This window comes from Rosa chinensis, chromosome 7 (genome assembly GCF_002994745.2).
Source record: "Rosa chinensis cultivar Old Blush chromosome 7, RchiOBHm-V2, whole genome shotgun sequence".
In the NCBI taxonomy this organism is placed as follows: Eukaryota; Viridiplantae; Streptophyta; class Magnoliopsida; order Rosales; family Rosaceae; genus Rosa; species Rosa chinensis.
The window spans coordinates 14,992,413-15,016,708 of NC_037094.1; the positions used below are offsets into that span (position 1 = coordinate 14,992,413).

The 24,296-nt window shown below is 40.1% G+C and overlaps 1 protein-coding gene and 2 long non-coding RNA genes across 6 annotated transcripts; 2 read left to right on the plus strand and 1 right to left on the minus strand.

Moving 5' to 3' along the window:
* On the minus strand, nucleotides 1–6,812 carry LOC112179320 (general transcription and DNA repair factor IIH helicase subunit XPB1). Of its 2 annotated transcripts, XM_024317708.2 has the most exons (20): nucleotides 6,686–6,812; nucleotides 6,543–6,589; nucleotides 6,385–6,457; nucleotides 6,125–6,287; nucleotides 5,824–6,046; nucleotides 5,687–5,743; nucleotides 5,167–5,310; nucleotides 4,779–4,859; nucleotides 4,577–4,664; nucleotides 3,938–4,275; nucleotides 3,759–3,834; nucleotides 3,469–3,662; nucleotides 2,608–2,771; nucleotides 2,451–2,523; nucleotides 2,075–2,188; nucleotides 1,591–1,671; nucleotides 1,456–1,515; nucleotides 1,254–1,337; nucleotides 638–780; nucleotides 1–523 (listed from the first exon to the last, which is right to left on the minus strand). In XM_024317708.2, the coding sequence occupies exons 1-20, from the start codon at nucleotides 6,693–6,695 to the stop codon at nucleotides 430–432; spliced, it is 2,307 nt and encodes a 768-aa protein (XP_024173476.1). In that variant the 5' UTR covers nucleotides 6,696–6,812; the 3' UTR covers nucleotides 1–429. The 2 variants fall into 2 exon arrangements, with proteins under 2 accessions (XP_024173476.1, XP_040367597.1); XM_040511663.1 differs by lacking the exons at nucleotides 1–523; nucleotides 638–780; nucleotides 1,254–1,337; nucleotides 1,456–1,515; nucleotides 1,591–1,671 and adding an exon at nucleotides 1,696–1,848.
* A 6,667-nt stretch (nucleotides 6,813–13,479) lies between these two features.
* Nucleotides 13,480–16,023, plus strand: LOC112179632. 2 transcript variants are annotated; one of them, XR_005802728.1, is made up of 6 exons: nucleotides 13,480–13,699; nucleotides 13,782–13,885; nucleotides 14,840–14,894; nucleotides 14,977–15,038; nucleotides 15,130–15,610; nucleotides 15,704–16,023. It is a non-coding gene; the product is annotated as an uncharacterized LOC112179632 (long non-coding RNA). The 2 variants fall into 2 exon arrangements; XR_005802729.1 differs by having other exon boundaries at nucleotides 13,481–13,699; nucleotides 13,782–13,850.
* Nucleotides 16,024–20,119: 4,096 nt separating this feature from the next.
* Nucleotides 20,120–22,663, plus strand: LOC112179651. 2 transcript variants are annotated; one of them, XR_005802737.1, is made up of 6 exons: nucleotides 20,120–20,339; nucleotides 20,422–20,525; nucleotides 21,480–21,534; nucleotides 21,617–21,678; nucleotides 21,770–22,250; nucleotides 22,344–22,663. It is a non-coding gene; the product is annotated as an uncharacterized LOC112179651 (long non-coding RNA). The 2 variants fall into 2 exon arrangements; XR_005802738.1 differs by having other exon boundaries at nucleotides 20,121–20,339; nucleotides 20,422–20,490.
* Nucleotides 22,664–24,296: the final 1,633 nt, after the last annotated feature.

The window sequence follows — 24,296 nt, forward strand, 5'->3', positions numbered from 1 at the left end:
GAAGACAGCATCTAACCCCAGCTTCCAAATAACTGTTGCCAGTTTGCCACTGCCCTTTTGTACGCAGCAAACACTTAAATGGGATGCAAATTTCGTAATCGTGTTGTTCAAGCATGATAATCCTACTCGGTGGAAACTTCCACATTTAAGCCACAGACCAGGAACACCATCACTCGCTTGAGTTTTCTTCGTCAATTAACTATCTCAGAACCATTACTGCAGAATTTGAAAGATCTGAACCATGGGGAATTCACATCTTCAAAGAATATACAAGTACAGCAACACTTTTGATATTTGAAAGCTGCAAATGTTTTTGGATAAGGAACTGGGTTGTCTGAGAAATATACAGCGCGCTTGCTCATTTTTAAAGTAAGCCGAAACATCAACCTCAAAGTTTCAAAATCGTTAATTTCTTCATCCTGTATGTGCTCAGGCAAAGCGCTTTTTAAACAAATGATGTCTCTTGGCCGGATCCTTGGGCTTACTCTTCATCTGTCCTTTGCCATTTTTGTTTTTCCCAGTACTGCAAAGTAGGAGATGATTTAGGATAACAGAGAAACAATAAAGATAAAATATACTTCCTTTATGTCCTCTACAAGTAAAGCAACAAGAGGTAGAAAAAATTGGATAAGCATACCTATATTCCATGTAAACCATCCCATTGGCACCCGACATCGCACTCATGGATCCAGAGAAACGACGTGATTTATGAAGGGCAATGTCATCCACATCTTCGTCTAGTTGCTCTAAGCCAACAGCATCGTCACCAGCAGTCAACACCTGAAAGCATTAAACAAGTCACAAAATCTAAAAAATGACTTCCTCATAGATAATGCCAATTTTCCTGCACGATTTTGACACCATGGCCTCTGATAGGAAAGAAATCCAAGACTGCTTTCACTTCTATTCTTAGATGTCTCTATTGGAAAATTATTTACTGACTTCCCTCGCCCCATTTCTGGAAAAGGAAGAGTGAACGAATGTGGATATACAAGGAGAGTAAAGTGAGTGTAACAAATATGGAAGAAGAAAGTCGCCTTTTCAATGCATTAAAAACTTAAGACCTGTTTGGAACAGTGAAGAGGATTCACTGGGGAGGAGGGGGTGTGCAATTTCAATCCAAAAAAAAAAAACACCACTACAAAAACGGCTTTTAAAGAAACAATCCCCCAGAGACATTGAAGATAAGTTTACTAGCATTGCTGAAAAAGAATCAGCTTTAAGTGAAAAACTTAAGAGGGAAAGACAGAGACCTTTGTGAGTAGGTGCAGTTGCTCATCAAGACGGTGGTAGCTCAAATCAGCTCCTGAATCAGGTGGAGGCAAGCTTGTAATAACCTGTCAATAGAGGTTTATTGGTAGCAATTAGACAACTGTAGATATCAGAGACAGGTATAGTGCTTTGAAGGCACACCAAACAAAACTTAGAGCGGAAAAAAAAAGCAAACTGATGTACCTTAAAACTATACCCTTGATCAATCAAAAACTGTTGTCGTTTAGTTGAATAGTACATCTCCTGTATTCAGATGGATGACTGAATCAATATCAAAATTAAAAAGTTCCTAATGAAACTAAGAGAATAAATGCATACCTGTGTATCAGTTGACACGAGAGAATAAAAGAATGCATTATACTCCTCTTTGCCTCCTGCCATCCGATCCCGAAGTTTACCCTGTTGATCCAATCAAAATGTTAACAACACATGAGAGTACAACATCTAATAATTATACCCAATACATTAATCTCATTTCACAAAGCATTAATAAAGAAAAAATCAATGTCAGGTCATTCACTAGAAGCTACGCCAGGTGTACGTCATATTAACTGCGGAAATCCTAGAGTACAAAACCTGCAATAGACACCACCCATTTTTATAACACATTCCAGATCCACCCAATATCAAAAGAAAGCTATGATACATATTTCAAAAATGAACATGAATACATGCCTGCACTAAGAATATGACATGCTAATAGCAATATTGGCCAATAAAAATTGTAATTGATTCCATCATAATCCCAATATCAGAAGGAAGCAAGGACTACATCCATATGAATATCAGCATGAAAACAAACCTTGGCCCTCAGAATACGACCAAGACGCTGTGCTTCTTGACGTCTTGAACCAGCATGTGATGATATCTGAATTATCACATTTGCCTCAGGAATGTCAATAGAATTATCTCCCACCTGAAATTAACATAGTATGAAGCCATGAATCATACATTATGAGATTAGGTCTTCAGCCTCGCATAATAATTTCATAATATAAGAGCATAAAGTTTCCATTTGTCAATGATATCAACAATATATGATTAATTCCAGTTATCAAAAGTAGACTAAGTCATTTCAAAGATTTCAAATCATGTGCAACAATTTAAAGTTTGGAGGATATCCAGATATTATCAAAGATAAAAAAGAAAAGACAAGGATGACCACATCAACTAAGTACCTTTGACAAGAATACAGTATTTACGTCCCGACTTGTTTTGAAGGCTTCTAAGATCTTTGTCCTCTCAACATGGCTGAAATTACAAAACCAATGGGCATTAGATTAACACAGCAGAAGCAAAAGCTCTTCACCGATATGAACTATGTCCATGAACAACCTGGTAGCTCCATAGATCATCGGTTTCCGAAGTTTCATTGCATACTCCGTGAGAGCAAAGAGATTGTCAGCAAAGACGATAATTTTATCACCACGTTGCTGTTCATGAAACCGTATAAGAAACTCACAAGCCCTAAACTTATTCGGATTCATCACATAAAGTGCCTGAAAAAGAAAGAGGACTTTAAATCTTTGAGAAGGAAAATTAGGAAAGTGCACACAGGTTAAACATACAGATGTTATCTACATAGATAGTAGTTAAGAAAAGGAAGATAAAAGCATTATGCAACAGCAACAAAACGTCCTCAAGTATACAAATGTTTTGACCCACGGGGTGCACAGGGGAAAACACCCCAAACCATAAGGTAGTAAGCTATAATTATTCTCCTTATAAGTGAGGAGCTGTGAGTTCAAGTCCTCACCAAAGTTGTTTTAGGGTGAATGGGTCCACTTCTCCTCATCAATCAATTCCTTTCTTGAAATTTATTAAAATGGATAGTGGACTACTGTAACTCTTTTATTTTGCCAATAAGGATCTGATTTGAATTTGAAGTCTGACTTGCTATAAGAGTGAAGACCCACGTTAGGTAACTTTCAATTTCAAAGCCTATAAAAAGGGTCAAATGGTTGCACCATACCAAAACGGCGGAAAATTTGTTAAAAGAAGGAAGGCAACACCTTTGGATTTTCTCTCACATGAAATTCTTTTTTCACTTAATGAACTCAGTTTCCTATTAACCGAAAATTAAATGAAGGAGTCACATAAGCATGCACACAGCTCTTCACTCATACGGACATAAAACCATCCTTGGAGATAATATGCTCATACATCAAGATGAGTACATTTTCAGAATGGACAAACCTGCTTTTTCTTGGAGTTCTCTTTCTTCAAATATTCTGCAAAGAACTCCTTCGTCATTGGACACCATACTTCAGCACACTGTACATTTGCAATAAATCCACCTTTTACCAAATCCAGCCAGTTTGCTTCATACAATTTGGGACCAATAAGGAAATTCAGATCTGTGATCCTCTCATCCTCTCTCACAAGCGTGGCTGCAAGTGTATTGATCAATAATTTAGGACTTAGAAACACTAAAAGATCAAGGCTAAATGTAGGCAATGACTCAAAGCCTATATTATCAGACTCACCAGTCAGTCCAAGCTTGCAGTGTGATTTGGTAATGGCGATAACCTTTCGAAACATCTGAGCAGGAACAACGTGCACCTAATAAAAAGGAGAACTTGATCAGTATCCTGTGATGCATTCAGCATATGAGATGTACATAATCTTACAGTAAAGAATCCAGTTCATAAAATCATATAATTACCTCATCCATGAGAAGCAATCCCCATTCTCTATTTCTTATTTCTTCAATAATCTTTTCAGATTCTTCGGACCTCTTGCCACCAAACGCAACCATGTTATATGTTGTCACAACCACCCCAGCATTTCCACGGAATCTTTCTTTGCTATCAGATGTGAAACGACAAATGTGTTCATCTCGAATGGTTGACCACAATTTAAACTGAAAAGCCCATTGATCAACAGAAACAGCATTTGTTGCTAGACAAAGGCAGCTCTTTTTTATTCGGGAGGCTGCAGAAACACCAACTAGAGATTTTCCAGCACCACAAGGTAACACAATAATGCCAGATCGTGCTCTCCCTGCATTATCAAATTATAAAGTTGAAAAAAAAAATCCAATTAAAGCCAAAAGCTTTGGGAAAATAAAGCAACGAAAAGCACAGAAAAGTTACTTTAACTACTTAGGAACTTATGGTAGAACTTCATACTGGTTATGCACAGTTCTTAGAATAAAAATAAAGATAAAGTCTTCAAAATGGAACAAAGTTATTCATAATGTAATCGTTCCACAAATCCCCACCAAAATTTGAACGCTCAATTTGAAAGAGTTTAGAAATTTCAGTGATTAATCATGTATGACAAGTTTACAAGTAAACCATACCATTTCCAAACATTTTACTCAAGCTCTTCTCTTGATATGGTCGTGGTTGCGCTTGAGGCTTGAGTTCCATATCAAGATCAGGGTTAACCTGAAGTGACAAAAGAACAATACTATGATTAGAGTGAAAAGGAAAAAGAAAGCAACTCCTAGATGATGATTGCTTTATATACTGATTAATGATTTTAGGGTAAAGGTAACTCACCGTATCATTTCTGAAGTCATACTCCTCCAACATGGGATAGTTCAAAGCGTTTGGCAAACAACGTTCTTTTACTTTCTCAACCTGACAAACAATAGAAATAATATGCAAATTAAGAACTTTCTGATATGAAAAGCTTCATGTAAACAAAAGAAGAAGAAAAATGATTTATTATCCCATAGGATCACAGAGTATGCATAATCAAGAGCTTCAGATTTCAGGAAGACAGAAAAAAAAAAAAAAAAAATATTTGGGGGGGGGGGGGGGGGGGGGTGGGAGGGGGGTGTGGAAGATCTATACTGTGAATCTGTGATAGTGTGAGGAAACGCATGCTCCAGGGATACATAAGCTAATAATGGGAAAACAGGCTTCCATGTTAATAACAAGCTACCTGTGAAGGATCAATTTCAAATGCGTGAGTTTCTTTTTCTTCAGCCGCAGCTGCCAATTCTGCTTCATTTAGCAAACCACTGGAATCGGCTGCAATTTCGCCCAAGGTTTTGCTAATTGTAAATCCACCATTTCCATTAGCACCCTATAAAAGAACTCATGAATGTCAAAACATGTGTCCATGTGGAGGAAACCTAGAGATATAAATTTAATAAATAGTTATCTGAATTAAAATAGAATGAAGAAGTTTAAAGATGTACAAGCAAACAAATTACATATACTGGTATATACTTGGGGGGAACAACACATTGTTAATAATTCATGCACTCTACAGATCTTATGGATACATGACGTAGGGAACAAAAATGGAACCTCACCAACCATGAAGTAAGAACAAGAAGCATGCAGCTTCGATGGGATACAATACAACATGCCTAAACTCCCAATAAAATTCTTTTCATGAAAAACAGTACTAACACACAATGATAACTACACATTCTGAGTTGAACCAAGGGGCAGACCTCAGGAATAATCCTTGATTTGGATATAACGTCATCCCTGAGCAATTTCTTCAATACCTGAAAACCATCCAACAACAATTTAGTAATCCAAGATATCTGTATCCATAACCGACAACTGAAAACGGTAAAAGGCTTACCTCTGGGAATGGGGATTCAACATAATACCGATTCTTCTTCAGCACAAGCTTCACTTTGCCGTAATTAGCCGTAGAACCGTGTATGAAATCAATCATTTCTTTGGGGAGCTTGGTCTTTGACAGCTTATCCAAAACCGAAATGATAGTTTGGGTTTCAAGACCAACAGACACGGCCGCATACAAGGAATGCGGGGTCAAGTTGTACTCGTGCATCGACTCCGGCCTACAACCAAACTCCAATTCATCACACACTCAAAAATTTCAACTACATTATTGCATTTACACTCGAAAAACTAGCTACCTGCAAACCGGTTCAGCAATGGCGATGAGAAAATCATAGGCTTGCTTGTACAAAGCTGAGAACGTCTCGAGAAATATTCTACCATCGGCGCAGGCCCACAAAGGCCGATTCATGTGGTCAGGTTTCAATTCCAGCTTAGTAAAATCCCTCTTTTTAACTTCACCTTCAATCAAAAGCATCATTCACAATTTCAGCCACATTGATTGAAACCCTAATTTTGCAAAACCCTATCACAAACTCAAACCAATAAAAACTCATACCGTCGCCGCGAACGTCATCGTCGAGTTCTTCGCCGCCGACGTAGGCTTCGTAGTCCTCCACGGGGATGCTTTCCTGCACAAAAGGCTTGGTATGAAGAAAACTACATCTCATCGCGGTAAAAGTAATCGGAAGATCGTGGTTACTATATGAAGCAAACCTTGGCCGACGATTTGTGCTTTTTACTGGGTCGGTGGGATTTCTCACCTGAAAGAATGAAAGATATGATTAGCGACGGTAATTTTGAAAGGGGAAGAGGTGAAAAGCGACAAAAAAAAAGTGTTGGAGGTTGTTGAATAATACCATGTCCCATTGTGGTTGCAGATTTGATTTGAATTTCTGTGTTTGTTGAGTTATGGGTGTTTGGGGTTTTGGGGAAGATGATGATTTTTATTGATTTTCTTGTCTTGAAATTTATTTTTCTGGTTTGATTTCGAGGGAGAGGTTCTATATATAGGCTGCGCGGGTGATATGGCATGTGCGGGGCACGTGGGGGAAATTAGAGGTTGTGTCTCCGAAGCTTAGGCTTAGTTTGAGATTGCTGTGAAAAGAAGCACTTCTGAAATTGCTGTGAAAAGAAGCAGCTGAGGTGTTTAGTAAACTGTTTTTAAAAGTGTTGTGAGAATGAAAAGAAATTTCTAGGTGTTTGGTAAGTTGCAAGATAAAAGTGTTTTGGATGGGTATAATTACCAAAATGATTATACATGTTAAGATATACTACTAAAATACATAATTTTATTTTTTGATTATGTAACCATACCAAAAAAAAAAATTCATGAATTATCCTTGTACCCTTGCTTGAACCGAATAAAACATATTATGTTTTACTATTGGGTATCCATTTTCTTCTAATGTATGACATTTGATCACATGGAAATATTGAGCTTGAACATGAACACCATCAATAGGGCCAATACAATCCTACAAATTAGTGAAAAGCACAGTTATATCAATAAATTTGATCAAGGTTGTTCCACTTGATACTCTGCCTGGTAAAGAAAAGTACATCTTATATCAACTGTAATGCAAATTCTTCACATCCCAAGGGAAGAAGGGAAGAAGTGAAAGATTTGATACATTGATAAGTTGAAAATTTGAGATCTCACAATTGCAAGATAATACAATCAAAGAGTCATATACGAAAATCTAAAATCTTAACATCACCTCATAAAATTAGTAAGGTGAAATTTTACGATGTCGGTAATTATTAAGGACCTCAGGAATAATTATTGAGATTTTTCATAAGGTGAAATTCTTGATTTAAGAGTGTGATAATAAAATACACGACACGATGAGTACGTGAAAATTTTCAAGGAATTTTTCGGACACCCAAACTATTTATTATGAATTTTCAAGGTTTGGGAAATATGGAAATTCATTTTAGATAAAAAGAAAATGTCTTGATGAGATCTGAACCATTGAAATTAGCACCGCTTGATCTGAGCAGTTGAAAATCATTCAAAGGAGACTATATAAGGCCTAGATCGTATTTGACGACCCAGAACTGTCGAGAAGGTTTTAGAACGCTCGACCCATTTTGGCGACTCGGCGACTATGACCCGACCGGAACTCCCTTGTCCGACGGCATACCGGTCACGTTCGACGCGTCTTGTCATCATGGTTCCACCTGTGGTCATGGATCGTCCATGCATGGAGCGAGGAGAGATAATCGAAGCTGGAAAGCTTCGAGTCTTCCGGCGGTTCCGATGCATTTTCCGACGATCCAAGAGGTATGGAAATGGGTCCTCTCGTCGTGCTCTACGTCTTGATGTAATTAGTTTCTGTTTTTGATTGACTTTTGAACGAATGTTATTTTTGGGAGGTTTCGGATACCGCCGCTGTTATGATTTTCGGCAATAGTTCTGGAGTCTCTTGCCTCTTCTCCGACGTTCTGAACACAGTTGCACCTGGTCAAGCTTAATCCGTTGAATGGATGGACCAATTTGAAAGAATTGGAATGGGTAAAGTTGTGGAGATGATGAACAACGAGGGAACTTTCCTCGGGTTGTCGTGTTCTTGGTCGGAGAATTGCTAAGGGGAGAGAAGAATCGGTGAGACAGTCACAGAGAGAAGGAAAAGATGTTGGCGAAGGAAGAATGCATTGAGTTCGACATAACAGAAGGAATGGTGGTGTAAAACTCATAAAAGCATGAGGACAATTTTGGGAGTTCATTAAATTTCATTAATTCTCCGCGTTCTTGGGTTGATTCCTACAGAAGCAGATTTCCAAAGCTCCTCAAAGTAGCTTCTCTATTTCCACTATTTTGAGAATCGCTTCCGACCAAAAGCAGTCTTTGGAAGGTTTACCAAACAGCTAAAAAAAATTTCAGAAGTGCTTTTGGGCTCAAAAGCAGTTCTAAAAGCATTCCCAAACTAAGCCTTATTCGAACGGAGATTTCTTCCATTTTCACTTTTTAGTTTTACGTTCAAGAAAATCTAGAATATGTGTCTGGCTCAAATTATAGGTTACTTGACCTAGTTGTAATAGGATTTAGAATTAGAGATGTTCTCGGAGATATTCATAAATATCCGATTAATTATACGATTATCTTTCCTTGTACAAATTTGATTCTATGTTTTGTAATCCTCTATATAAAGAGGCCCATATTATCAATGAAAGCATGACTCAATTCTCTCTCAATTTCAGTTTTCTTTGAACACTTTATCAACACAAACCTCTAACCTTGAAACAAATAGCCAAACCCTGATTCAAGAAGCTAAAACCTTAAATCCGAATATAAAACCTTGAACCCTTTTCTGCCTCCTCCACATAACTTGAAGCCTCGACCTCAGGAATCCAGAATCGGCAGCAGAACCACCAGAACCGGCCACCGGAAGCTCCATACAACCCGCAACAAATATTCCACCAGTTCACCATCTTTCGGATCTCCAATTTCCACAAAATTTTGTCAGTAGAAGCCCCTCTGTACCTACATGTGCGTTTGCAAGCATAATTAGCTATAATGAGCCACGCCCATTATACCGCCAGGGGTATCGAATCTCACCAAGTGGGCGACCTGCGGCGACACAGCCAGGCGGGCTACCGCCCGAGCCAGGGATCGCCCCCAGTTCGCAGCTAACGCGCCGCCACGCGCCTCACCAAGTTGGCATCAGAAGCTCCAGACGCTGGGTGTCGAAGCACATCAGTCCCACATCGAAAACAAGAAGAAGATCAACCTTCTCCCTACCTATAAAAGGTTCTCTCCTCTCTCCTCATTAATTACGCATTTATTACTCATCTATCGCTATGCTGCCTATATACAGTGACTGACTTAGGCATCAGAGAAGTGAAGGCCGCCCAACGCGGTCTCCCTCTGACGCCCTGTCTCTCGTGTACAGCAAGCGGAAGTCATCAAATCCTAGGAGTAGCGGTCCGCCCACCGGACCCGCGTTAAACGAAGAATCGGCTACCGCCGGACTTTGAGCATTAACACCCTCAATCTGAAGATTCAGGAATAGGAAGAAATATCACAAAAACAAGTCTAAAAGTTACTGAACCGGCAACTAAATTTTCTTGCAGAAAACCGACAGAAAATAGAAGAAGAAGAAGAAGAAGAAGAAAAAAAAAAAAAAAAAAGGCAGCTCAAGCCTAGCCTAAGCTGCGGCCCACTAACGTAAGCCACGTCAGCAGCCAGCCCCACTGCCACGTAATCACTGGACCCCACTGCCACGTCAGCACCAGTCAACGCTAGTCAACTCCAGTTGACCGTTTCCGGTCAACTTTCTACAACTTTTCCGGCCACTTTCCTGCTACTTTTTCTTGTCAAATTTTCTGGCGGCCTATTTTAGGTATTATTTACTAAAAGTTTCCGTTTTTTAGTTTTTATTCAATTTCTTTTCTTTTTCTCAGGGACTTGCAAACTCCCTTCTTCTACCACGCTTTCTTCATCATAGGGGAGACCTAATTAAGCAGAACTATGGGGGTTCGTGCTCACTCCAAGCTTGGAGCTTTTGAGATCTCCAAACTTAGAGTTTGTAGAGAATTTATGATCGACCACTTACGTCATTGTTTCAATCTAATCCAACCCCTCTTGGAATCGAATTTGTTGGAAGCGAATATACTAAAAAATTCCTAATTTCTTGGAAGCGATTGCGCTAATAAATTTTATATGTTTTCGTGATAGCTTTTTCCGCTCCGAAACTAACCATTTTTCTTGTTTTCTTTCAAGATGAGTAACCTGAACAAATTGGATTTTGCTCCATTGGGAACAACTGGCTCTGGATATCACGGGTGGGTTCGTGATGTCCGCCAGCATCTCAAGGCAAATGGAATCCTGGATACGATTCTCGAGCCTAGCCAGGACGCGTTAACTGTTGAGCAAGCTTAAGCTTTGGATGCAAATAAAGCAGCCATAGAGGCAAATAAGGCGAAAGCCATCATTCTAATGACTCATCATATGGATGATTCGCTCCAGTACGAGTGTATGTATGAAGAAGACCCCAGAAGGCTGTGGGTCTCACTAGAAGAAAGATTTGGCAACGTCTGTGACTCCCTGCTTCCTGACCTATAAGTAAGATGGCATAGCATCCGCTTTTGTGATTTCAAGTCAATTCTTGACTACAACTCAGAAGCACTTCGCATTAAATATAATGGAATTATGTGGTAAAGAGATCACAGATGCGATGTTGATTGAGAAGACTCTCTCTACCTTTCCCGTCTCTGCATTGATGGTTGCTAAGAACTATCGAATTGATGTTACTGCAGAATGAATCATAAGGTTTTATGAGCTCATTGGAGATATGAATGTCGCTGAAAAGCAAGACAACATCCTTGTGAAGAACTATAATTCGAGATCCGTGGAAACAGAGCATATTCCGGAATCCAATTATAGTCGCGCCCCTAAGAAAGGGCACCAAGAGCGAAACCCTAATCTTGGGGATACTTCTCGACATTTTGGTCCATATAATCGCTCTACTTGGGAAGGTAACCGCCAAAATAGGCGAACACGGAACCGAAGAAGTCAACGTGGAAAGAGAGAGGGAGACAACGCCTCTGGCCATGTTAGTGGTGCCACCAATACTAACAGCCATCTAAATGACACTTTAAAAGAGCCTCAATCAATGAAGTCTGAGTAAAGAGATGTATATTCTCAATGTGGAGTATCCGGTCATTGGGTACACATTTGTGGAGCTCATGAAGAAATTATCACCGCCTACAAAGCATATTGTGAAGCAAGAGAAACTCACTATGTGGACCAAGATGATCAAGAAGATGATCTAGAGTGAAAGGTTGAAGACTACAAATCTGGCTGGAATTAATAGATCGCTAATTCTGTTTAAGTCTTTATTTTTCCAAGAGATGTAATAGGCAATTGCCATATTATTTTTGTAGTAGATGCCAATAGTTTCATCTTTCTTCAAAGAAGGCTCACCCAAAGTAAGTGTGATGTCTATGAAGGTTATGAGATTAGTGATACTTAAGCGAGCCTTACTCCACCGACATCTCTCTACTCACCTGGTCACATTTAATTTGGAATTACCTAAAGAAGTTAGACGACTATCATTGTTTTGCATTAGCTAGCATTTTAGATTAGATTTTCTTTGGTCAAAGAGACAATGATGTAACTCCGTTGGCTTATGAATAAAATTTTAAGTTCTTTTCATTATGACTCCATTTTGATTCTGAGCATATTACTTTTGCGACTACGATGGCTGAGTCATCAGTATTAATTCAAGGACATGGAATAGCCCAAGTTCCCCTGGCCAAATAACACCTTGATTACTATCACATAAACTCTCTACGCTTCTAGCGCAAATCGCACCTATGAATAGCCAACAGATTCCATGCGAAAATGTATGTAGAGAACGGAAATGGGTTCCTTTGCAACACCTCTAAAGATTGCAAACAAAGGCGCATCTTAGAGAAGTTTATATGTCTCTCTAGTGGACTCTATGTCCCTATCCGAGCTATTAAATCCAATAAAGCTACGAGAGAAAATATCTTGGATTTAGACACATATTGGCTTTATCACGACAGGATATGTCATCCTAGTCATGATATGATGATCTGTCTACTAAAGACTTGTTGAGAGAAAATCTGCACACAGTGAGCGTAAATGTCACCCAACATAATTTCACTCGTATTCATTTAGTGAATAGAGTTTTTATTATTTCGGGTTCGACCCATTCAAGACAGAATGTGTCTCTTAATTACAATCCATTGTTACAGGGAAACACCCTTTGATTCCATTTATGAAAAAACCAATTGATGGGATGTGTGTTTGTTTGTTTTTGCGGCTGCACCCGGATATTTGAATGGGTTGCCTACGTACCCTTGGAGAGGGATCAAGCCACTCGTAGTTCAAGAGTTCCAATGAGTGGATGACTCATTGGAGGCTTTTGATTTTGGAATTAGAGTAGTGTTTGGGACGAATTTGGTTCAAGTGGACCAGGGATTCGATTTTGTGTTTAGGACGCGGTTGCATCTAGATAGATTTGGTTCTAGATTGCCTACATACCATTTGCGGGATCAAACCACATGTAGTTCCGGCATTTGGGATTTAAATGAGTAGATGACCCATTTATTTTGGATTTGTGTTTGAGAGATTTGAAAGGTTTAGAGCCTTTGAATTTTGTGTGATTTGGGAATGATTTGATTTTCTGGTGCTGAGAGAATTTGACTGGAATCAGTGATTCATTTGGGACTGGCTGAATTTGACTGGTGGAGTCAGGGATTCTGTTTGGAGTTGCGGTTGCATCTAGTGGGTCGCTAGACTGCCTACATACCCTGTGAAGGGATCAAACCACTGTAGTTCATCTTTTGAGATTTTTGGTTTTATACCAATTTTTTTTACTCAACGGGTATGTATTTTGAACTCGTCGAGAAAACATATTTTGGTGAACACCCGATTTTAGTAGAGTGTCCCCTGATTTGAAATGGGCACCCGAATGTGTCGAGCTTCGTAATGGGCCCTGGATTTTGCAATGGGCTTTGTGCCACTTTTTTACTTGTCGATGAATAACTCGGCTAACTCGTACTTGGAGTGGGCCTTGCAGAGCTTCAAAACTTGTATACAAGTGATTCGGAAGAGCCCATGAGCTTGCAATGCATAAACTGATTTGGACACCCATTAATACAGCCCATTGAGCCCAGCTCACGTCTTCAAGGTTCTGATCCCAAAAAGGAGATTCAACAAGCTTCAAATCCTCTGGGAGACCTCTTTGGCGTAATCATCAGACAGAGATCAATTTCAACAAGATGAGGATTTAACTATTTTAATTCAATCTGGAGAGGGCGTCATATCGCTGAAGTCCATATAAATGGGTTGGCTCAAGTGCCTAGATTCCCCATTCGTTCTCTTTCGCGCACAAAATCAGGTACCAGTTCACCTTCTTCTTCTTTTTCCCCATAGTTGGAAGCATTTATGCTAATCAACGTTTCTTGTTTTCTTCTCATCAGAGGCCTTGATTTCTTACCCCTGTTCGCAAAACGCATCTGTCAGAGCATTTTGTGAGGAACCCGGAATTGGTCATGAGAAACCATTCCTTCAAACCAATTGTTGGGTATCGTACTGCACTCCAATTCATGCTTTATTTAAATATACCACCGATTGATGATTTAATGATGCCACCGATTGCTTTTCCACCGATGTCCACTGCGACTCAATTGCTTTATCTGCCAAGATTTGATTATCATGTGTCTCATCTTGAATATTAATTCTTTGCATGATTCCCTTTTGATTGACAAGGAAACGTGCAGCTGAACTTTGCTAATTAAGAGAGACTTGCTGCTCATTTGTTTAATTGCAAAGCTTTTGCCTTTAGTTAATGGTTTGACAATCATGCTTAATTGCATAGGAATTGTTTTTGTCTTTGATGTTTGGTGATCGGTGCCCACATGATCATGGCCTTTCTTTGATTTTCTTTATTCATTGTTCCACCATGACTCAATTGCTTTGTGCTTCATTGTGCAGAGGTTGTTCCCTTTGTCTTTAGCTCTCATTTATAGACAAGGCTGCAGCATACTTTAATTATAGATGAGTCATGATCAGCTTTCCACCGTCAAACAAAAGAAAAGAATATGGCCACTATTTTGTCTTCTTTGTTTCAAGCTTGCAGCACATCCAACAAACCATTACTTATGTTGCTCTGACTTGCAGCAAATGTGTTTAATTGCATATTTTTGAAAGCTATGACTTTGACAGACATGTGTGAAGTAATTATCTGCAGATTTTTGACATTTCTCCACCGCCAAGCTTCGTAGCTTCTTGAGAAGTGACCTCTGCTTCTTTAATTAGATGCAGTTGCTTGCTTCCTGATCTTTTATTTTTGGCTTGTTCTGAAAAAGGACTTGCAGCATAGCTGCCTCGATTATGCATATTCTGAAGCTTTTGCTCTGCTGCAAATGAGTGGAATTAAGCTTCCATTTTCTCTTTGTGTAGCCGTGATCATGAAATCAAAAGCGAGGACTTCATTCTTCTTCCTTGCTGATTATGAGATTGTTTTTTCATCTTGCAGACATAATTTTGAAGCAAAGCATTGCAGGCGGTGTTCGAACCATTGCTTTACAGAAGTGAGTTTCAACTCCATCAAATGTTGCAGCTTGGCCACAGAATGCCTTTCCGTAACAGATAGCAATTTTTCCTTTGCTGCAGGTGGAGTAACATCTTAGCTTTGGTGCTGCACAAAGATTCCTCCAGAGCAGTTTCTTCACTCTGTGAGTCCAAGAACTTTACAAATTTGTATTTGGTGTGAACTGGCAGCCCCATGCTTTCACTTTGACACTTGTTTTTGCCACCCATATGCAGGACGCACCGCGATACAGGCATCAAAAACAAGTGCAGTGCACCCTCTAGCTCGGACCTTGCTTCCGCCACCCATACGCAGGACGCACCGCAGTATAGGCATCGAAAGAAGGCCGAAAACACCGGTGAGCCGTTTCCCTTGCCGAAATCTCTTCTCCTCCTTCATCTCTGTGAACATGCTTCTTTTTTGTCTCCTTGGACCTGCACTGTTTGTTAACACAGAGGCAAATGGAGGTGTATTTGGTTGTTTTGTTTTCTGATTTTGGTGGGCAACAATGAGGGATTTGAGGCTTTGTGAGTTGTGATGGTGTTGTTGGCATATTTGGCCGGAGTGGTTTATTTGGGGAACGGAAGGCTTGTTTCTGGTGCTTAGAAGCAGAGGCAAGTCTGCACTTCAGCAACGATGAAAGGAAATAGTGAGAAAAGACCATGGAATCAGCAGGATACCTGACTTTAAAGCTCCTCGCCGGGTCGTAATCTCCAGGTAACTATCTCTCCCTTCTGAACGATGCTTTGTCTCGATGCAGTGCTTCGACTCACTAATTTCTCTGTTTCTCTCCCCCCACTTCTTGTGCAGCCTTGTGCTCTTTATATAGGAGGCAATGAAGACTCTAGAGGGCTGGATAAGCCTTCATTTGAAATTCAAATTTCGCGAAACTCACGAAGATAAGCTGACCAGAGACCTCATCTTTGACACCGAGATTGAACTCGGACGCACTCTGCTACTTCATTCTTATCTCAAATTGAGATATTTGAGTTAAAATTTGAATGCCTCCCTTTGTTTCTGTTTTGTAGTATCCACGTTAGAAGTAGGTCAACATTCAACTTCTTGTTTGAATATGAATAAGATAAATGTAACTAAAGCAATTTTTTTAATTGCTGCCACTATTTTTCTTCTTTTTTTTTTTTTTTGAATAATGTTGTGACAACCACATGCTTTATACATTGTGGATTATTTATTCTCCAACAGTTGCCCCCTCAAGCGTCGTGCGTGTAATAACTTTGCGCGTATGATGATTGAAACTTTATTTGAAGTCATGTGCATTATGACAAAGCTGCATCAGGACTTCATTGTCACTCATCTTCCCCGTGAATTTATTTTCGCCTCTTGTAGATTCATTTGTAGAGTATACTCGTAGTCTCATACAAGTAGTGGAAGACTTTGCGTCTTTCTATTGCAACCTGTTGGTAGAGAGAATGTGATTTCGCAGATTTTGTGGCTGGATCTAGAATTTGAGACTAGATTTCCTACGTACCCATTTAAGGGATCAAGCCGTACGTAGTTCCCCGAAGGATTTTTTTGATTGGTAAATGAAGCATCTGTTGTACCTTCGTTGCTTTCATGCTATTTGCAGGTATTGAACTATGTGCTCTTGAAGAGATTTTTCCCTTTTACCCGGATCAGCCTAGAAGGGATTGCACCTCACCAGGATTTTTCTCGAGGAGGTTTCCACTTACTCGACTCTTTCTTGAAGAGCTTTCTCCTTACTTACATCAAGCTTGAGGGAACTTCTAGCTTTCTCCTTACATATATCAAGCTCGAGGAGATTTCTACTCACTCGAATCTTTATCGAAGAGATTCCTTTTCATTTAAATCGACTTCGAGAAGATTTCCCTTCACTCGGATTTGTTTCGAGGAGATCTCTCCTTACTTGAATCATCTTGGAGAAGATTTCTCCTCAAAGAGCTTCTTCATCCTTTCGTCATAGGCACATGTTAATTAGGCTTTCATGCTTAGCCAACAACAGCAACTACTTCATTTATCTGATTTTCTCTTTCTTCCTGATTGATTCAGGAATGGAGATATATTTTTGATTGGGTGGCTGCATCTAGTTTTTGAGGCTAGACTGCCTACGTACCCCTTTTGAGGGATCAAGCCGTCGTAGTTCTGGGGCTTTGTGCTCTAACTTTTGCCTGGACCGCCCTTTCGGACTTTCAATCCAGCGAGCTTTTTTTTTTTTTTTTTTTTTGTTTTTTTTTTTTTTTTAGCACCTTTTGAGAGGCAAATAAGATTGCAGACAAACTTCAATTTTACTTTGCTAACGATGTCTCCACCTCAATTTCCTTGTTGTTGACCATTTCTTGGATTATGTTCTTCAGAACGAAACAATCCTTTGTTGGATGACTTACAATTCGATGGTACTGGCAATATCTGGGGTCGTCGGTCTTGTTGACTTCACTCTGTCGTTTTGGTTCAGGGAGCTTGATAGATTGTGCTTCGTTGAGCTCACTGAAAATCAGTTCGACGTCATCATCATCGAAAGAGTATTTGACTTCTTTTCTTTCTTTGAGAGTGAGCTTTCTAGTCCCTTCTTTTCCTTTGCATTTGTTCGACTTGGTGTCAGTTTCGACAAAGGTTGCCAGTGACTCATCTGTATTGCCGACTCTATGGTCTTTAAAGGATGCCCTCTGTGTCATAATCTTCTTACGGGCGACTTGTCTTTCGACATTGCTAGCTTTTGAAACTAGTTCTTCGAACGTTTGAGGTTCTGCAGTGCTAACAAAAGTTGCTATCTGTGGTAAAAGATTGTTTGAGCACATTTGTACCGCCGAAAGCTCTGTTAGTTTTTCCGAGCATTGGACGTTTAAGCTCCTCCATCTGGAAATGAATTCATTGGTGCTTTCATCAGACTTCTGTTTAGTGTCAGCCAAGTCGATGATTGAAACTTTCTTTTTGGAGCTGACAAATTGTGCAAGAAATGCTCTTTGCATATCGTCCCATGTGAGGATAGAACCTGGTTGCAATTGACTGTACCAAGTAAAAGCTGCTCCTTTTAGGGACTGAACAAATTGCCTTACCAACAATGCATCTGACTGTGATGTTTCCCCGCAGGCTGAGAAGAAATGAGCCAAATGTTCATGTGGAGAGCCATCTACTCCATCGAACTTATCAAAAGTTGGCCTCTGGTAGCCTTTAGGGAATGGTAATGCGTCGTAGTGAGCAGGGTAGGGTTTCAAGTACCCAGTGAACTGTGGATTTGAGGAGGTGTATACTTCACGGATTCCTTCTGCAATTAGTGTTTTTATGTCTTCAAGACTTGTGATTGCGAATCCATGTCCTCCTATTTTCTTTTCATGATCGATCTTCTCATCACTTTTGTGATTGCCAATGTTAGCCATAGCGGCTAATTGAGAAGTCAGTGCTGCTATTTGAGCATCTTTTTCAGCTAGCATCGTCTTCATTTCTTCTAGCTGCTCTTCTATTGTTGATGCGTTCGTGACCATAACTGACATGGTCTCAGGCTTTGCGCCGTTATGTGTCTCAAAAATTTCTTGAGTATTTGGACTAACAACAGGGACCATATATGGTCTTGATTCTGCTGAAGAGTCTGGGAATGCCCCCACTGGTATACATGTTTTCTTGGACTTTTCAGTTGTAGAGGCTGTTTTGTTGACCACTGATAGATTCTGTTGGTGGTGTGCCTTAACAACTTTGTCTTGTGGGCCAGATGAGCTGTCAGAGGTTGAGATGAACTTGACTATCTGAGGTTCGGAAGCTATATTAGCTGTCAGTGATTGCAGATGTACTTGTTGTGGGGACTTGAGGGACCGGGCTTCGGGCCTTGTTGGAACCTCATGTGGTGTGACTACCAAACTGATTGGAATAGAACCAATCATTATCTGAGTACTGACAGGGGCATGGTTAGCATTGAGCATAGTGGTCTTGATGACTCTGACATCATCGATGAGCTTCTGAACATTGCTTGTCAGTGGAGCTTGATCAACGGAGAATGAAACATGATGTTCAGGTCGTGTTGCTTGTCCAGTCTTCGACTCAATAGCTTTGAGCTCCTGGAAGTAAATAGTCACTTGCGGTGCCATCTTGTATCCCCTGAGGCAAACAAGTAACAAATATGATTAGTTATATCATAAATGGAGATGAAAAGGAGAATGGATCCCACCGGGCGTGCCAAAAATTATGTTGAGAGAAAATCTGCACACAGTGAGCGTAAATGTCACCCAACATAATTTCACTCGTATTCATTTAGTGAATAGAGTTTTTATTATTTCGGGTTCGACCCATTCAAGACAGAATGTGTCTCTTAATTACAATCCCTTGTTACAGGGAAACACCCTTTGATTCCATTTATGAAAAAACAAATTGATGGGATGTGTGTTTGTTTGTTTTTGCGGCTGCACCCGGATATTTGAATGGGTTGCCTACGTACCCTTGGAGAGGGATCAAGCCACTCGTAGTTCAAGAGTTCCAATGAGTGGATGACTCATTGGAGGCTTTTGATTTTGGAATTAGAGTAGTGTTTGGGACGAATTTGGTTCAAGTGGACCAGGGATTCGATTTTGTGTTTAGGACGCGGTTGCATCTAGATAGATTTGGTTCTAGATTGCCTACATACCATTTGCGGGATCAAACCACATGTAGTTCCGGCATTTGGGATTTAAATGAGTAGATGACCCATTTATTTTGGATTTGTGTTTGAGAGATTTGAAAGGTTTAGAGCCTTTGAATTTTGTGTGATTTGGGAATGATTTGATTTTCTGGTGCTGAGAGAATTTGACTGGAATCAGTGATTCATTTGGGACTGGCTGAATTTGACTGGTGGAGTCAGGGATTCTGTTTGGAGTTGCGGTTGCATCTAGTGGGTCGCTAGACTGCCTACATACCCTGTGAAGGGATCAAACCACTGTAGTTCATCTTTTGAGATTTTGGTTTTATACCAATTTTTTTTACTCAACGGGTATGTATTTTGAACTCGTCGAGAAAACATATTTTGGTGAACACCCGATTTTAGTAGAGTGTCCCCTGATTTGAAATGGGCACCCGAATGTGTCGAGCTTCGTAATGGGCCCTGGATTTTGCAATGGGCTTTGTGCCACTTTTTTACTTGTCGATGAATAACTCGGCTAACTCGTACTTGGAGTGGGCCTTGCAGAGCTTCAAAACTTGTATACAAGTGATTCGGAAGAGCCCATGAGCTTGCAATGCATAAACTGATTTGGACACCCATTAATACAGCCCATTGAGCCCAGCTCACGTCTTCAAGGTTCTGATCCCAAAAAGGAGATTCAACAAGCTTCAAATCCTCTGGGAGACCTCTTTGGCGTAATCATCAGACAGAGATCAATTTCAACAAGATGAGGATTTAACTATTTTAATTCAATCTGGAGAGGGCGTCATATCGCTGAAGTCCATATAAATGGGTTGGCTCAAGTGCCTAGATTCCCCATTCGTTCTCTTTCGCGCACAAAATCAGGTACCAGTTCACCTTCTTCTTCTTTTTCCCCATAGTTGGAAGCATTTATGCTAATCAACGTTTCTTGTTTTCTTCTCATCAGAGGCCTTGATTTCTTACCCCTGTTCGCAAAACGCATCTGTCAGAGCATTTTGTGAGGAACCCGGAATTGGTCATGAGAAACCATTCCTTCAAACCAATTGTTGGGTATCGTACTGCACTCCAATTCATGCTTTATTTAAATATACCACCGATTGATGATTTAATGATGCCACCGATTGCTTTTCCACCGATGTCCACTGCGACTCAATTGCTTTATCTGCCAAGATTTGATTATCATGTGTCTCATCTTGAATATTAATTCTTTGCATGATTCCCTTTTGATTGACAAGGAAACGTGCAGCTGAACTTTGCTAATTAAGAGAGACTTGCTGCTCATTTGTTTAATTGCAAAGCTTTTGCCTTTAGTTAATGGTTTGACAATCATGCTTAATTGCATAGGAATTGTTTTTGTCTTTGATGTTTGGTGATCGGTGCCCACATGATCATGGCCTTTCTTTGATTTTCTTTATTCATTGTTCCACCATGACTCAATTGCTTTGTGCTTCATTGTGCAGAGGTTGTTCCCTTTGTCTTTAGCTCTCATTTATAGACAAGGCTGCAGCATACTTTAATTATAGATGAGTCATGATCAGCTTTCCACCGTCAAACAAAAGAAAAGAATATGGCCACTATTTTGTCTTCTTTGTTTCAAGCTTGCAGCACATCCAACAAACCATTACTTATGTTGCTCTGACTTGCAGCAAATGTGTTTAATTGCATATTTTTGAAAGCTATGACTTTGACAGACATGTGTGAAGTAATTATCTGCAGATTTTTGACATTTCTCCACCGCCAAGCTTCGTAGCTTCTTGAGAAGTGACCTCTGCTTCTTTAATTAGATGCAGTTGCTTGCTTCCTGATCTTTTATTTTTGGCTTGTTCTGAAAAAGGACTTGCAGCATAGCTGCCTCGATTATGCATATTCTGAAGCTTTTGCTCTGCTGCAAATGAGTGGAATTAAGCTTCCATTTTCTCTTTGTGTAGCCGTGATCATGAAATCAAAAGCGAGGACTTCATTCTTCTTCCTTGCTGATTATGAGATTGTTTTTTCATCTTGCAGACATAATTTTGAAGCAAAGCATTGCAGGCGGTGTTCGAACCATTGCTTTACAGAAGTGAGTTTCAACTCCATCAAATGTTGCAGCTTGGCCACAGAATGCCTTTCCGTAACAGATAGCAATTTTTCCTTTGCTGCAGGTGGAGTAACATCTTAGCTTTGGTGCTGCACAAAGATTCCTCCAGAGCAGTTTCTTCACTCTGTGAGTCCAAGAACTTTACAAATTTGTATTTGGTGTGAACTGGCAGCCCCATGCTTTCACTTTGACACTTGTTTTTGCCACCCATATGCAGGACGCACCGCGATACAGGCATCAAAAACAAGTGCAGTGCACCCTCTAGCTCGGACCTTGCTTCCGCCACCCATACGCAGGACGCACCGCAGTATAGGCATCGAAAGAAGGCCGAAAACACCGGTGAGCCGTTTCCCTTGCCGAAATCTCTTCTCCTCCTTCATCTCTGTGAACATGCTTCTTTTTTGTCTCCTTGGACCTGCACTGTTTGTTAACACAGAGGCAAATGGAGGTGTATTTGGTTGTTTTGTTTTCTGATTTTGGTGGGCAACAATGAGGGATTTGAGGCTTTGTGAGTTGTGATGGTGTTGTTGGCATATTTGGCCGGAGTGGTTTATTTGGGGAACGGAAGGCTTGTTTCTGGTGCTTAGAAGCAGAGGCAAGTCTGCACTTCAGCAACGATGAAAGGAAATAGTGAGAAAAGACCATGGAATCAGCAGGATACCTGACTTTAAAGCTCCTCGCCGGGTCGTAATCTCCAGGTAACTATCTCTCCCTTCTGAACGATGCTTTGTCTCGATGCAGTGCTTCGACTCACTAATTTCTCTGTTTCTCTCCCCCCACTTCTTGTGCAGCCTTGTGCTCTTTATATAGGAGGCAATGAAGACTCTAGAGGGCTGGATAAGCCTTCATTTGAAATTCAAATTTCGCGAAACTCACGAAGATAAGCTGACCAGAGACCTCATCTTTGACACCGAGATTGAACTCGGACGCACTCTGCTACTTCATTCTTATCTCAAATTGAGATATTTGAGTTAAAATTTGAATGCCTCCCTTTGTTTCTGTTTTGTAGTATCCACGTTAGAAGTAGGTCAACATTCAACTTCTTGTTTGAATATGAATAAGATAAATGTAACTAAAGCAATTTTTTTAATTGCTGCCACTATTTTTCTTCTTTTTTTTTTTTTTTGAATAATGTTGTGACAACCACATGCTTTATACATTGTGGATTATTTATTCTCCAACAGTTGCCCCCTCAAGCGTCGTGCGTGTAATAACTTTGCGCGTATGATGATTGAAACTTTATTTGAAGTCATGTGCATTATGACAAAGCTGCATCAGGACTTCATTGTCACTCATCTTCCCCGTGAATTTATTTTCGCCTCTTGTAGATTCATTTGTAGAGTATACTCGTAGTCTCATACAAGTAGTGGAAGACTTTGCGTCTTTCTATTGCAACCTGTTGGTAGAGAGAATGTGATTTCGCAGATTTTGTGGCTGGATCTAGAATTTGAGACTAGATTTCCTACGTACCCATTTAAGGGATCAAGCCGTACGTAGTTCCCCCGAAGGATTTTTTGATTGGTAAATGAAGCATCTGTTGTACCTTCGTTGCTTTCATGCTATTTGCAGGTATTGAACTATGTGCTCTTGAAGAGATTTTTCCCTTTTACCCGGATCAGCCTAGAAGGGATTGCACCTCACCAGGATTTTTCTCGAGGAGGTTTCCACTTACTCGACTCTTTCTTGAAGAGCTTTCTCCTTACTTACATCAAGCTTGAGGGAACTTCTAGCTTTCTCCTTACATATATCAAGCTCGAGGAGATTTCTACTCACTCGAATCTTTATCGAAGAGATTCCTTTTCATTTAAATCGACTTCGAGAAGATTTCCCTTCACTCGGATTTGTTTCGAGGAGATCTCTCCTTACTTGAATCATCTTGGAGAAGATTTCTCCTCAAAGAGCTTCTTCATCCTTTCGTCATAGGCACATGTTAATTAGGCTTTCATGCTTAGCCAACAACAGCAACTACTTCATTTATCTGATTTTCTCTTTCTTCCTGATTGATTCAGGAATGGAGATATATTTTTGATTGGGTGGCTGCATCTAGTTTTTGAGGCTAGACTGCCTACGTACCCCTTTTGAGGGATCAAGCCGTCGTAGTTCTGGGGCTTTGTGCTCTAACTTTTGCCTGGACCGCCCTTTCGGACTTTCAATCCAGCGAGCTTTTTTTTTTTTTTTTTTTTGTTCTTTTTTTTTTTTTAGCACCTTTTGAGAGGCAAATAAGATTGCAGACAAACTTCAATTTTACTTTGCTAACGATGTCTCCACCTCAATTTCCTTGTTGTTGACCATTTCTTGGATTATGTTCTTCAGAACGAAACAATCCTTTGTTGGATGACTTACAATTCGATGGTACTGGCAATATCTGGGGTCGTCGGTCTTGTTGACTTCACTCTGTCGTTTTGGTTCAGGGAGCTTGATAGATTGTGCTTCGTTGAGCTCACTGAAAATCAGTTCGACGTCATCATCATCGAAAGAGTATTTGACTTCTTTTCTTTCTTTGAGAGTGAGCTTTCTAGTCCCTTCTTTTCCTTTGCATTTGTTCGACTTGGTGTCAGTTTCGACAAAGGTTGCCAGTGACTCATCTGTATTGCCGACTCTATGGTCTTTAAAGGATGCCCTCTGTGTCATAATCTTCTTACGGGCGACTTGTCTTTCGACATTGCTAGCTTTTGAAACTAGTTCTTCGAACGTTTGAGGTTCTGCAGTGCTAACAAAAGTTGCTATCTGTGGTAAAAGATTGT

Excerpts from the sequence above, each read along its gene's own strand:
- LOC112179320 (XM_024317708.2), bottom strand. Across the intron at positions 2,524-2,607 it reads ATGATCTATGGAGCTACCAG|CCATGTTGAGAGGACAAAGA; the intron begins GTTGTTCATGGA and ends TTGTAATTTCAG. Across the intron at positions 1,672-2,074 it reads GTCGTATTCTGAGGGCCAAG|GGTAAACTTCGGGATCGGAT; the intron begins GTTTGTTTTCAT and ends TTGGATCAACAG.